General features: G+C 43.0%; 1 protein-coding gene across 1 annotated transcript; it reads left to right on the forward strand.

Moving 5' to 3' along the window:
* The first annotated feature begins 269 nt into the window (after positions 1–269).
* Positions 270–6,867, forward strand: LOC128408525 (monoacylglycerol lipase ABHD6-like). The gene is made up of 5 exons (XM_053378396.1): positions 270–399; positions 864–979; positions 1,902–1,956; positions 3,340–3,440; positions 5,463–6,867. The coding sequence occupies exons 1-5, from the start codon at positions 321–323 to the stop codon at positions 5,637–5,639; spliced, it is 528 nt and encodes a 175-aa protein (XP_053234371.1). The 5' UTR covers positions 270–320; the 3' UTR covers positions 5,640–6,867.
* The last annotated feature ends 5,286 nt before the right edge of the window (positions 6,868–12,153 follow it).

A 12,153-nucleotide genomic window follows, 5' to 3' on the forward strand; every position in this document is an offset into this window, starting at 1 on the left:
CAGCATTGGCTGGCAGGGCAGTGGGGTGGGACTGCTTTGATGACCTGGCATCCTAACCCCCACCCAACCATCTGTGGCACTTGCCAAGGATGGGAGTGGTAAGCTTTGCCACTGTGAGAACAAGATACTGGGCTAGATGGGTCATTGCCTGATTGCTGTTCTTATGGTCTTCTTCAGAAGTTCTTACAGAGACCTAGGACTTTCTTGGAAAACGTCCCAAAACCAGAACCTCTCAGCAATACAACCTCTCTTCATTCACATTTCAGTTTGTTGAGTGCATTGGTCTGAACCAAAAGCCTTTTCACCTGGTTGGAACGTCCATGGGAGGAATGATTGCTGGTGTTTACGCAGCTCAGTATCCATCTGAGGTATCCGGCTTGTCCCTCCTTTGCCCACTTGGTGAGTATTTAGATTTTCAAGGGAGATCTGAAGCCGATTAACTCTGAATAAAGAAGACATGATAATATGTCTGAGAATAACAAGGGAGAAGGGGGTTGTTACTATGGGTTGTAGCCAATACTCGTCCTTCTCAAAGCAGATTCATTGAAATAAATGAACTTAGGACTCCCAAATTCAGTGGCTCTGCTCTGAGTAGGATCTAACCCCCCTGGTGCTACCATTCTGTAGCATGTTCCAGACCATGAATGAACAGGCATGATGGCAGATCCGTGATTACAAACACCTTGGACAGGCCACCTTTCTGTCCTCACATACCCTCACTTAGTCCCAGCATGTGCATAACCTCCTCAGCCGTCAATCATGCCAACACAACCCTGACAAGCAGCAGGTCGGAATCCCATATTTTGGAGCTGGTTTGCCGCTATATTCCTTCTCTCAGCTGTGCACTCTTTGCCACCTCTTAGGGCTGCGATATCCGGACGATAATAATAACGCCTTCAAGCGCCTGAGGGAGCAATCGATTAAGTCGCATGATGTCTTCAAACTTGGCTTATATCATCCCAGCACAAAAAACATGCAGGTGAAGAAGGCAGCTCTCCAAAGATGGTAGTCCTCTGGCCCAGGGATGTTGCTTAAAAGAATTCAGCTAATTTTGACTCATGGTAGACCAGATGTGGTGAACCTTTGGCCTTCCAGATGTTGCTGCTCATTCCTGTTCATTCACCATGCTTCTTGAGGCCGATAGGAGCTGTAGTTCGACAACACCCGGAGGGCCAAAGGTTCATTATGTCTGTCCTTGACCCACTGAAGTTAATAGCCACGACTAACTTAGGTCCATTAATTTCAGTGGGTCTCCTCTAAATAAAACTTAGTTGAGTACAACCCCAAATGCTTACATTTGCTATATGCACTTGAAATATAGAAATAATGCAGCCCATCCCTTCAGGGCTTGCGATCTAAAGAAACAGAGGGCACATGAGGGAATCACATGAGGGAGGCCCTGGCTGAAGAGGATGGGAATGGCTTAGAGGCTCAGGGGAAAGAGATTGGGGTAAGGAGCTGTTGTACAGCAGCCCCAAGCATCTATGCCTGAAGGAACCATTTTATATGAACCAAAACAAGGAGATTATCACCCCTCCCTTTGCCTACATCATGGGTAGGCAAACTAAGGCTGGGGGGGGGGCGCATCTGGCCCAATTGCCTTCTAAATCCGACCCATGGACAGGCCCGGAATCAGCGTGTTTTTTACATGAGTAGAATGTGCCCTTTTATTTAAAATGCATCTCTGGGTTATTTGTGGGGCATAGGAATTCGTTCATTCCCCCCCCCCAATATAGTCCGGCCCCCCACAAGGTCTGAGAGACAGTAGACCAGCCCCCTGCTGAAAATGTTTGCTGACCCCTGGCCTACACTGATGGAACTGCTACGTCCTGTTGCATGATGGGGTCCTAATTGCCTTGCACTTCCTGTGAATGACTCACCTCTTTCCCCCCTCTCCTTAGCTGCTAAAGGGATATGTTGCCAACTGGAGACAACAGAATGCTTTTTTGGTAAAATGTAAGTACGATAGCAATAATATTACTGTTGTTGTTGTAGTGGTTGTTTATTACAGTGGTGCCCCGCAAGACGAATGCCTCGCAAGACGGAAAACCCGCTAGACGAAAGGGTTTTCCGTTTTGGAGGCGCTTCGCAAAACGAATTTCCCTATGGGCTTCCTTCACAAGACGAAAGCCCATAGGGAAATCTCCGGGACAGCGGGGAAGCGCAGCGCGTCTTCCCCACTGTCCTCGGACCTCCTCCGAAGGCTGGCAGTGGGGTGGAGAGACCTCCTCCCGCCGCCAGCCTTCGGAAGGCTCCTCCGAAGGCTGGCGGTGGGGCGGAGAGACCTCCTCCCACCGCCAGCCTTCGGAAGGCTGCTCCGAAGGCTGGCGGTGGGGCGGAGAGACCTCCTCCCGCCGCCAGGCTTCGGAAGGCTGCTCCGAAGGCTGGCGGTGGGGCGGAGAGACCTCCTCCCGCCGCCAGGCTTCGGAAGGCTGCTCCGAAGGCTGGCGGTGGGGCGGAGAGACCTCCTCCCGCCGCCAGGCTTCGGAAGGCTCCTCCGAAGGCTGGCGGTGGGGCGGAGAGACCTCCTCCCGCCGCCAGGCTTCGGAAGGCTCCTCCGAAGGCTGGCGGTGGGGCGGAGAGACCTTCTCCCCGCGCCAGCCTTCGGATGGCTGTCCTGAAGACTTGCGGTGGGAGGAGGGTTTTCCTTCCCACCGCCGACATTCAGAATGCTGTTCTGAATGTTGGCGGTGGGGAGGAAAAACCCTCCTCCCACCGCAAGCCCCGGGAAGAGAGGAGAAGCGCTGTGCGCCTTCCCCTCTGTTCCCGTACCTGTCCTGAAGGCTTGCGGTGGGGAGAAAAGCCCTTCTCCGCACCGCCAGCCTGGCAAGCGGTCTCCATAGGAACGCATTAATTGATTTTCAATGCATTCCTATCGGAAACCGTGCTTCGCAAGACGAAAAACTCGCAAGAAGAAAAAACTTGCGGAACGAATTAATTTCGTCTTGCGAGGCACCACTGTACCTGCCCTTCACGTTCTGAGGCTCCAGGGTGGGGTAGAGAATAAGACTCTTAAATCTCAAGGTTGTGGGTTCAAGCTCCACACTGGGCAAAATATTCCTGCATTGCAGGGGGTTGGACTAGATGATCCTTGTGATCCCTTCCAACTCTATGATTCTAATTCAAAACACAACAGTAAAAACGGTTTAGGAGCTACTTAAATTCACAAGGATAGAGTGGGCCCCAAAAATATACATTTCAAGTTTCAAAGGCTATGGTAAAAGGATGTGTCTTCAGCAACTGCCAAGATCTGTCTAGTGAACCCATTTGAAATGCAACAGTAGGAATGGTGCCTTCCTGAAAAATCTTCACTCTACCTTTTTGGTTTTTGTTCCAAAGGTTTTTTAGATCTTTCCAACCCAAAGTCCAAGTACAGCCTTCATGACAGTATGAGCAATATTAGCGCTCTGACACAGGTCCTTTGGGGAAAGGATGACCAGGTAAATGCTTTATATTCACGTGGCTTCTATAGCTATAATTGTAACAAAACAAAAAAATCCATTGTTTGGATTTCATAGTAGGGCTTGCCTACCTATGAGGCAAGCTGAGGCAACTGCCTCAGGCGGCAGGATCCACAGGGGCATTGCTGGTCTCCTCCCATCCCTAGGGAGAAAATGGTGTGGGCTGCTCTCTGTGGTCTCCTGGTCTCTGCACCCATTAATTAAGCCACCACGTGTTGTTGTCTGTGCATGTGCATGTCTAAAATGTACACACTAAATTGCAGCTAGGAAGCCAACAATACTGACTCTTTTCTTGAAATTAAAACAATGTCCAAAATATTCAAAAAAAGTTTACTTGCAGCACATATGGCTAAAGAGGAATATATGCAAAGTATTTACATTCAGCTGCTTATCCAAGCATGGGCTTAGTTCTTCTTAGCTGAAGATTGCAGCTTCTTCCTTAAACATTCAAACAAGCTGTGTCTTCCTCTCTTTCCAGCGCTTGCACTCAGCCTTCTGCGCATTGCCCAACTAAGCCATGCAGTTCCTTCTGAGAGGTTTCCGCTTTCTCCTCCCAGCAAACTTCTCTTTACTGCTTCTTTGGGAGAACATCAACTTCTGTACTTTTCTCTGTCACATGCACTCACACAGAAGCATTGGCACCGCTCTCCTCTATTGCATTTGGAGAGAGAGTTATCTAAGGTTGTCTCTTCTTCGGTGCTCATGGAGATGCAGCCATTACACTCAAGTCACTCACACAAAAAACAAAATGGAGAATGTAATAAGATGCCCCCCATGTGACCAGAGTTAACCAATCACACAAGAGTTACTGGGGAACATTCCAGAATTAAACACACAACAAAACACACATTTAAGCATTCCCAATTAAATCACTATACTTAACAAGCTTAACTCTTACGTACATTTTCAAATTGGGTGGAAGCTGGTTTGAGGGGAAACAGCAGTGTATCTCAAGAAACTGAAGGGCACAGATAGATTGTGCTGAGCGCTACATGTAGTTTTTTGTTGTTTCGAAAAAGAACTCAAAGCGGCTTACAGCAATAAAATATGCAGACAACAAAACCAAATCCACAAAATGCATTAAGCAATTACCCAAAACAGCAACATTATAAAATCCAACCAGTTTTAAAATTTAACAACAGGAGGAATTCAATGTTGCATTGCGCCCGGGAAAGGGAAAATGGGAGTCAACAGACACTCAAGGAATAGTTTCGGAGAAAAAGCTTTATTTCTACCATCCATGAACTGGTAGAAGGAGCAAGTGTGATAGTTCACAAACAAGCACGAGTTCACAGTCATTTGCACAGAGCATATATTCCCCTTCCAGTTCCCTCCCCTTTCTCCTCCCTCAGGAGTTCTGCCCCATGAGTTCCTCTGAGCATGAACAGAAAGCTGTCTTGGGACTATTGTGGACTCTTGGCACCCTTCCCAGGAAAGGGGAATGAGAACGGTTCAGCATGTCCAAAGATGTTGCAACTAGAATGAGATAAAAGTCAGTTCTCAGACCTGCTTTGAACAGAGCCTATTCATTAGCTTTTTGAAGCCTTCTTGTGCTGATAAAAGTAACAGTTTGCCTATTCACGTCATCTTGTGAGAAAACAGAGGAAAACTTTAGCTGTGGATTTTTTAGAAGACAAAAGGAATTTTGGACAGTTTTGAGGCCTGGGGTGATTATTGAGGGGGGATGACTTTGGGCCTAGGTGGGGTCACCTGTCCTCACCTCCTTCAGCATTATGGCAATTGTGCTGACAGTGCAAGCATTTCAGCTTGTCAGACTGAACGATTCCCACTCTCCTCCTCCTTCATGCTGCTATGGGGGTTCTCCTGGGGGGGTTGGGGAACAAGGGGAGGAGGGCAGAAGCCCTGTTGCTCTAGCAGAAGTATTTGCAGGGGCTTCCACTAGTTAGTAGGACTCATTGATTGACTCCTGCCCCTGCAGCAAAGCACTTTGCAAGATGTGAATAGCAATGGGAGGAAAAACACCGATTCTTTGTTGTTCAGGTGGCTGACTCGTCTGGCGCAGAAATTTTAGCCCACGCCATTCCCAACTCCCAGGTGCATATGCTGGAGAGATGTGGGCACATCATAGCATTTGAGAGGCCCAGGAAATCTGCAAAGCTCCTCTTGGAATTCTACAATTCAGTTTGCGACAAAGCGGAGAATAAGAAGTTGGCATAAACCTCACTCAGGAGTTAAGACGCTGATGCGTTCCAAGCGACTTTCTACTCTGGAAGGGAAAATATGGATCTGATATCCAGGATGTCTGTGATGGTTTCCTTCACTGGTCATTAAAAAAGAGGCTGTTCGGTGTACAGTGGTACCTCGGGTTAAGAACTTAATTCGTTCCAGAGGTCTGTTCTTAACCTGAAACTGTTCTTAACCTGAAGCACCACTTTAGCTAATGGGGCCTCCCGCTGCCACCGCGCCGCTGGAACACAATTTCTGTTCTCATCCTGAAGCAAAGTTCTTAACCCGAGGTACTGTTTCTGGGTTAGCGGAGTCTGTAACCTAAAGCGTCTGTAACCTGAAGCGTATGTAACCCAAGGTACCACTGTAATTTGTTTATTTACTTACCTTACTGTCAAGTCGTCTCCTTTACTTCTACAAATTTTCATACTGGTGAAATGACCTACGGGCACAGAATGCAAAAAATATTAAAATTGTGGCATTTTTTGTAGTAGGTGACTACTTTAATCATTGGAACAGAAGTGGGGAACCTGAAGACCAGGACACACTATCTGGCGCAGCCTCAGACCAGAGCCCTCACTTGTCCTCCCTCCATCATGCCTTCTGTAGTGGTCAGGTGGGATTACCATGAGGAATTATGGAATATGGAGCAAGCCATTGTGTCAGCAATGAAAGCATTGTGTTGACTGGGTTTGATTCATTGACAATAATTTCTGATCAAATCCCACAAGCCTCTGCATCTCTGCCATTTGCTTTCTCTACACCTGCCAGGCACGCATAAGCATTCTAAAACACAGGCCAGTTGCTTCATCAGGCATCCTCAGTACATAAAGAAAGTAGGTTACTTTGATGTAGTTTAATCTTTAGATAGATCTTAAGGGCCAGGAAGAGAGTTAACAAGGAGATGGTAAATACTGCCATCTTGCCTCTCCTGTTTATGACCTCCGGGGTTTTGCTGAATGCATTCCTCCTTTTTAGTCCTGTTTTATTTACCCCAGAACATATGCATGCTCAAGTAGGAAATAGTTTCTTTGTCGTTAAAAGAATTTCTTCTGATCTGACTTTGTCCCACATGGCGGTTTTGAAATGCTCAGAGGAAATCTGATTGGTTCTTACGAACACTGTGTAAAAAGTTCTTTTGTGAATAAAACGACCTGGGCCAAGGGGTGGACAGAATTATTATTATTATTGGCACCTCCTCCCAGAGTCTTGCTGGTCAGGCCTCGTGTGTATTTTATTAATCAGAGTCCAATCCTTCCTTGCTTTGGGAACTCTACACCTTCCTAAAGTTCTTGTTCAACATAGACTTGTAGAGTTGGAAGATGTTCAAATTGACCAAATTTGGGTAACTAGTGGGATGGCACCAAGGATAAAGAAAGTGGAAATCTGCCCAAAGACTTGCTCCGACCATAATGCCGTAAAGATGGAAATGAACATAACAACAGCTGGTTCTTTTAGATGGAGGATGAATGACTCCCTATTTAGAGATGAAGAGGTGTACAAAAAGGCCCAGAAAACTGTGAAAGATTATTTTGAGATAAATCTGAAAACAGAGGTGGAGAAAAGAACAATTTGGGACGCAAGTAAAGCCGTTATGCGAGGATTTTTGATACAGCAGAACACTTTAAAAAAGAAGAGACAGAATGAAAAGAAAGATAAGATTTTGGAAAGAATAAAAGAAGGTGAAAAAAAACTGAGATCAAAGCCAAAGTCTCAAGAAATTTTAAGAGAAATTAAGTTCTACCAGAGACAGTATATGGAATTGATGAACCAGGAGATAGAATGGAAAATAAAGCAAATGAGACAAAAGACATTTGAATCGGCAGACAAATGTGGGAAACTTCTGGCATGGCAATTGAAGAAAAGACAAAAACTGAATATGGTTACAAGCTTAGAGGTTGAAGGAAAGAACATCTTTAGACCAAATGAGATTAGAAACTGTTTTCAGAGTTATTTCAGAAGACTTTATGCTCAAGGGCCGGTGGATGAAAAAGAGATAGAAGAATTTCTTAAAAAATATGGATTACAAAAAATATCTGAACAAAGTAAAGTGATTTTAAACCAGAAAATAACTGAGCAAGAAATAGAGGGAGCCATTCAAAATATGAAATTGGGAAAATCTCCAGGACCAGATGGATTGACTTCCAGATATTATAAAGCTTTGAAAGATTGGCTGATACAACCGTTTAAGGAAGTCTGCAATGAAATTTTAGAGGGGAAGAAGGCACCCGAATCGTGGAAAGAAGCATATATTACACTTATACCAAAATCTGAGACGGAAAAGAACCAGATTAAGAACTACCGCCCTATATCATTGCTTAATGTGGATTACAAAATTTTTGCAGACATTTTGGCTAAAAGACTGAAGAGGGTTTTGGTGGGTGAGATTCATAAAGACCAGGCTGGCTTTCTCCCAGGAAGACATTTATCTGACAATGTGAGAAATATAATAGATATTATGGAATTACTGGAAACTAATATTAATACTAAGGCAGTATTAATATTTGTGGACGCGGAGAAAGCCTTTGACAATATCTCTTGGAGTTTTATGAAAAAGAATCTTAAAGGAATGGGGGTAGGCCAAGGTTTTGAGAATGGTATAGGTGCAATTTATTCTGAACAAAAAGCAAAATTAATTGTAAACAATGTGGTTACTGAAGAAATTGCTATTGAAAAAGGGACACGACAGGGGTGCCCAATATCCCCATTACTTTTTATATCTGTTTTGGAGGTGTTATTAAACATGATTAGAGGGGACCAGCTGGTTAAAGGGATTCAGGTCGGAGCTAAACAATACAAACTGAGAGCGTTTGCAGATGATCTAGTATTAACCTTACAAGAGCCAGACACTAGTACAAAAAGAGTTTTGGAGTTAATACAAGTTTTTGGTCGAGTAGCAGGTTTTAAGCTGAATGAACAAAAAACGAAGGTATTAGAAAAAAATCTAACAGTTGCGGAAAGAGAGAGGTTTCAGAGTGAAACCAGATTAATGGTAGCAAATAAAGTGAAATACCTGGGGATTAATTTAACACCTAAGAATGTGAACTTATTTAAAGACAATTATGAGAAATGTTGGACTGAAATTAAGAAAGATTTAGAAATATGGTCAAATTTGAGACTTTCCTTGTTAGGCCGAATTGCTGTTATTAAGATGAATGTTTTGCCAAGAATGTTGTTTTTGTTTCAAACATTGCAGATTGTGGACAAAGTGGACTGTTTCAAGAGGTGGCAGAAAGATATATCTAGATTTGTCTGGCAGGGCAAAAAGCCCAGAATAAAATTTAAGATACTAACTGATGCAAAAGAAAGAGGGGGGTTTGTCCTGCCGGACTTAAAACTGTATTATGAATCAGCGGCTTTTTGCTGGCTGAAAGACTGGCTACTTCTTGAGAACACAGACATTTTGGACTTGGAAGGGTTCAATAATAGGTTTGGTTGGCATGCATATATATGGTATGACAAGGTAAAGACTCATAAAGGTTTCAAGAGTCATATTGTTAGGAAGGCACTATACAATGTCTGGATTCGGTATAAAGACTTGTTGGAAAATAAAACCCCCAGGTGGTTGTCACCAATGGAAGCAAAGGAAGTGAAAAAACTTAATATGGAATCTAAATGGCCAAAGTATTGGGAAATTATAGAACAAGAGGGGGGAAAGGTGAAACTACAGAGTTACGAGAAATTGAAGTCTAAAGTAAGAGACTGGCTTCACTATTACCAGATAAATGAAGTATTTAAACAGGACAGGAAAATCGGCTTCCAGGTGGAAAGATCAAAATTAGAAACAGAATTGTTAGAACCCAATACTAAGAATTTGTCAAGAATGTACAACTTGCTGTTGAAATGGAATACACAGGATGAAACGGTTAAGTCAGCTATGATTAAATGGGCACAAGATATTGGTCATGACATTATGTTTGCTGACTGGGAACAGTTATGGACCACCGGTATAAAGTTCACGGCATGTAATGCCTTAAGAGAGAATATTATGAAAATGATTTATAGGTGGTACATGACCCCAGTCAAGCTTGCAAAAATCTATCATTTGCCCAATAACAAATGTTGGAAATGTAATGAAACTGAAGGTACTTTCTATCACCTTTGGTGGACGTGCCCAAGGATTAAGGTCTTCTGGGAAATGATCTACAATGAAATTAAGAAGGTGCTTAAGTGTACCTTTCATAAGAAACCAGAGGCTTTTCTCCTGGGCATGGTAGGCCAATTGGTGTCAAAGAAAGATAGGACGTTTTTTATGTATGCTACAACAGCAGCAAGAGTTTTACTAGCAAAGTATTGGAAGACACAAGAACTACCCACGCTGGAAGAGTGGCAGACGAAGGTGATTGACTATATGGGACTGGCGGAGATGACGGGCAGAATCCGTGACCAAGGGAAAGAGACGGTGGAAGAAGACTGGAAGAAATTTAAATTTTATCTTAAGAACTGTTGTAAAATTATTGAGTGTTAAAATGTCATGGGTAAGGTAAAGCAGATTTGCAGCGATAAATGATTGGATAAGAGAAAAAAAGGTTAAAGAAAGGGAATTATAAGTAATTAGATCAGGGGTTGCTGAAAAAGTTCAAAACAGGGATGCAGAAAAGGGAGGCATGGGGAAGTCAATGAAATTGGGTATAAGGAAAAAAGGTTATGAAATTATACATGTTTATATGTTTGTTTGTTTTTGTATTGTTATTTGTAATGTCTTATAATATATGTTGGAAAATCAATAAAAATTTTATATATATAAAAAAGGAGAGTACAAATACAAAGCTCGTTTAGTGGCTCAAGGATACTCTCAGAGGCCTGGAAAAGATTATGACGAGACTTTTTCCCCTACTGCTAAGGGGGACAGTGTAAGGCTGATTTTAACGCTTGGAGCAAAGAGAAAACTCCTCTTAAACCATTTTGATATCCAGACTGCATATTTACATGCATCAATATCAGAAGACCTGTATCTAGCCGAACCGCCTGGTTATGAGACAGGTTCCAATAGAGTGTTGAAATTAAACAAAGCTCTATATGGTCTTAAACAGGCTGCAAGATCTTGGAACAAATGTTTCCATGAGGCCTTAGTGTCATTTGGTTTCAAGCAGAGTACAGCTGACAATTGTGTTTATGTACGTGGTACAGGCAGTGATCAAGAGTTTTGTCTGATTTATGTAGATGATGTATTGTATGCCTGCAAAACAGATAAACAAACTAAAAGGTTTGCCAAGCAATTGTCCAGTAAGTTCAAAATGAAAGACTTAGGCCCGGTTAGGACATATCTAGGGTTGGAAGTGTGCTGGGCCCAAGATGGCAGCTGCCTAATTAGTCAGCAGAACAAAGTTAAACAACTACTGACTACATACAGGATGCAGGATTGCAAAGGGGCAGTGGTGCCTATGCATCCAGGTTTCATAAAAACACTTCATATAGATGAGAGTCCTGAATTTGAACATCCTGGTGTATATCATTCTGTAATTGGAAGTTTATTGTATCTAGCACAGTGGTCCAGACCTGATATTAGCTATGCAGTAGGCATATTAAGTAGATTGGTCTCAAAACCCACACTAAATGCCTGGAAAGGGGTAAAACAAGTTCTGAGATACCTCAAACAGACAATTGGCTATATGTTACAATTAAATTCTTCAGAGGATGAAATGTTGAGTTGCTACTGTGATAGTGACTGGGGAAATTTGCCGGATAGAAAATCTGTCACAGGACTGGTCATAATGGTCGGTGGAGCTTTAATCAGCTGGCGGTCACGTAAGCAAGACGTTGTAAGTGTGTCATCAACGGAATCAGAGTACGCCGCGTTGAGTGAATTGTGCAACGAGGTGATTTATTTCAAGCATTTGTTAACAGATTTAAATGTAAATTGTGTAGAACCAGTACAAGTTTACATTGATAATCAAGCTTGTATAACCTTAAGTAAAACAGAGGGTTTCAAATCGCGTTCCAAACATATCTCTGTAAAATATCACAATGTGCGTTGCTGTGTACAAGACAATGTAATCACCTGTACTTATGTATCAAGTGAAGAAAATGTAACAGATGTGTTAACTAAACCATTGGCAAAGGTAAAGAACAAGCGAATGTGCAAGGGTTTAGGTTTGCTGGAAAAATAATCTCCTACATAGGTGTATTTGATGTTAATTGTCCAGCAGAATCTGTGAGGGGGTGTTCAGTTTCTGTTAATTGGTTCTCATGGGAAACTTACAGATTCTGGCTTCACACAATTAACTCAAGGCAGTGTCAATTTACTCTTGGCAGAAAGCCAAGGTCTGCTTGACCTAGAAACTACTTACTCTGATTGGTTAACGACCAGCACTCAACTCTGTTATCTAGGGATTGCTAGCACAGTGTGGTGTTAGGTGTGTTAGGAGTTAGGAGTAGGAGTGCTGTGTATGGTTAAGAGAGAGAGAGAGAGAAAGGATTTATTTTGCTTTGTTTTGTATGCAGAAACTCTGCTGGTTTTATTTTTCCTTTTAATAAATCCTGTAAATAGTTATTCTGAGTCTAG

This window comes from Podarcis raffonei, chromosome 2, assembly GCF_027172205.1.
Source record: "Podarcis raffonei isolate rPodRaf1 chromosome 2, rPodRaf1.pri, whole genome shotgun sequence".
Taxonomy (NCBI): domain Eukaryota; kingdom Metazoa; phylum Chordata; class Lepidosauria; order Squamata; family Lacertidae; genus Podarcis; species Podarcis raffonei.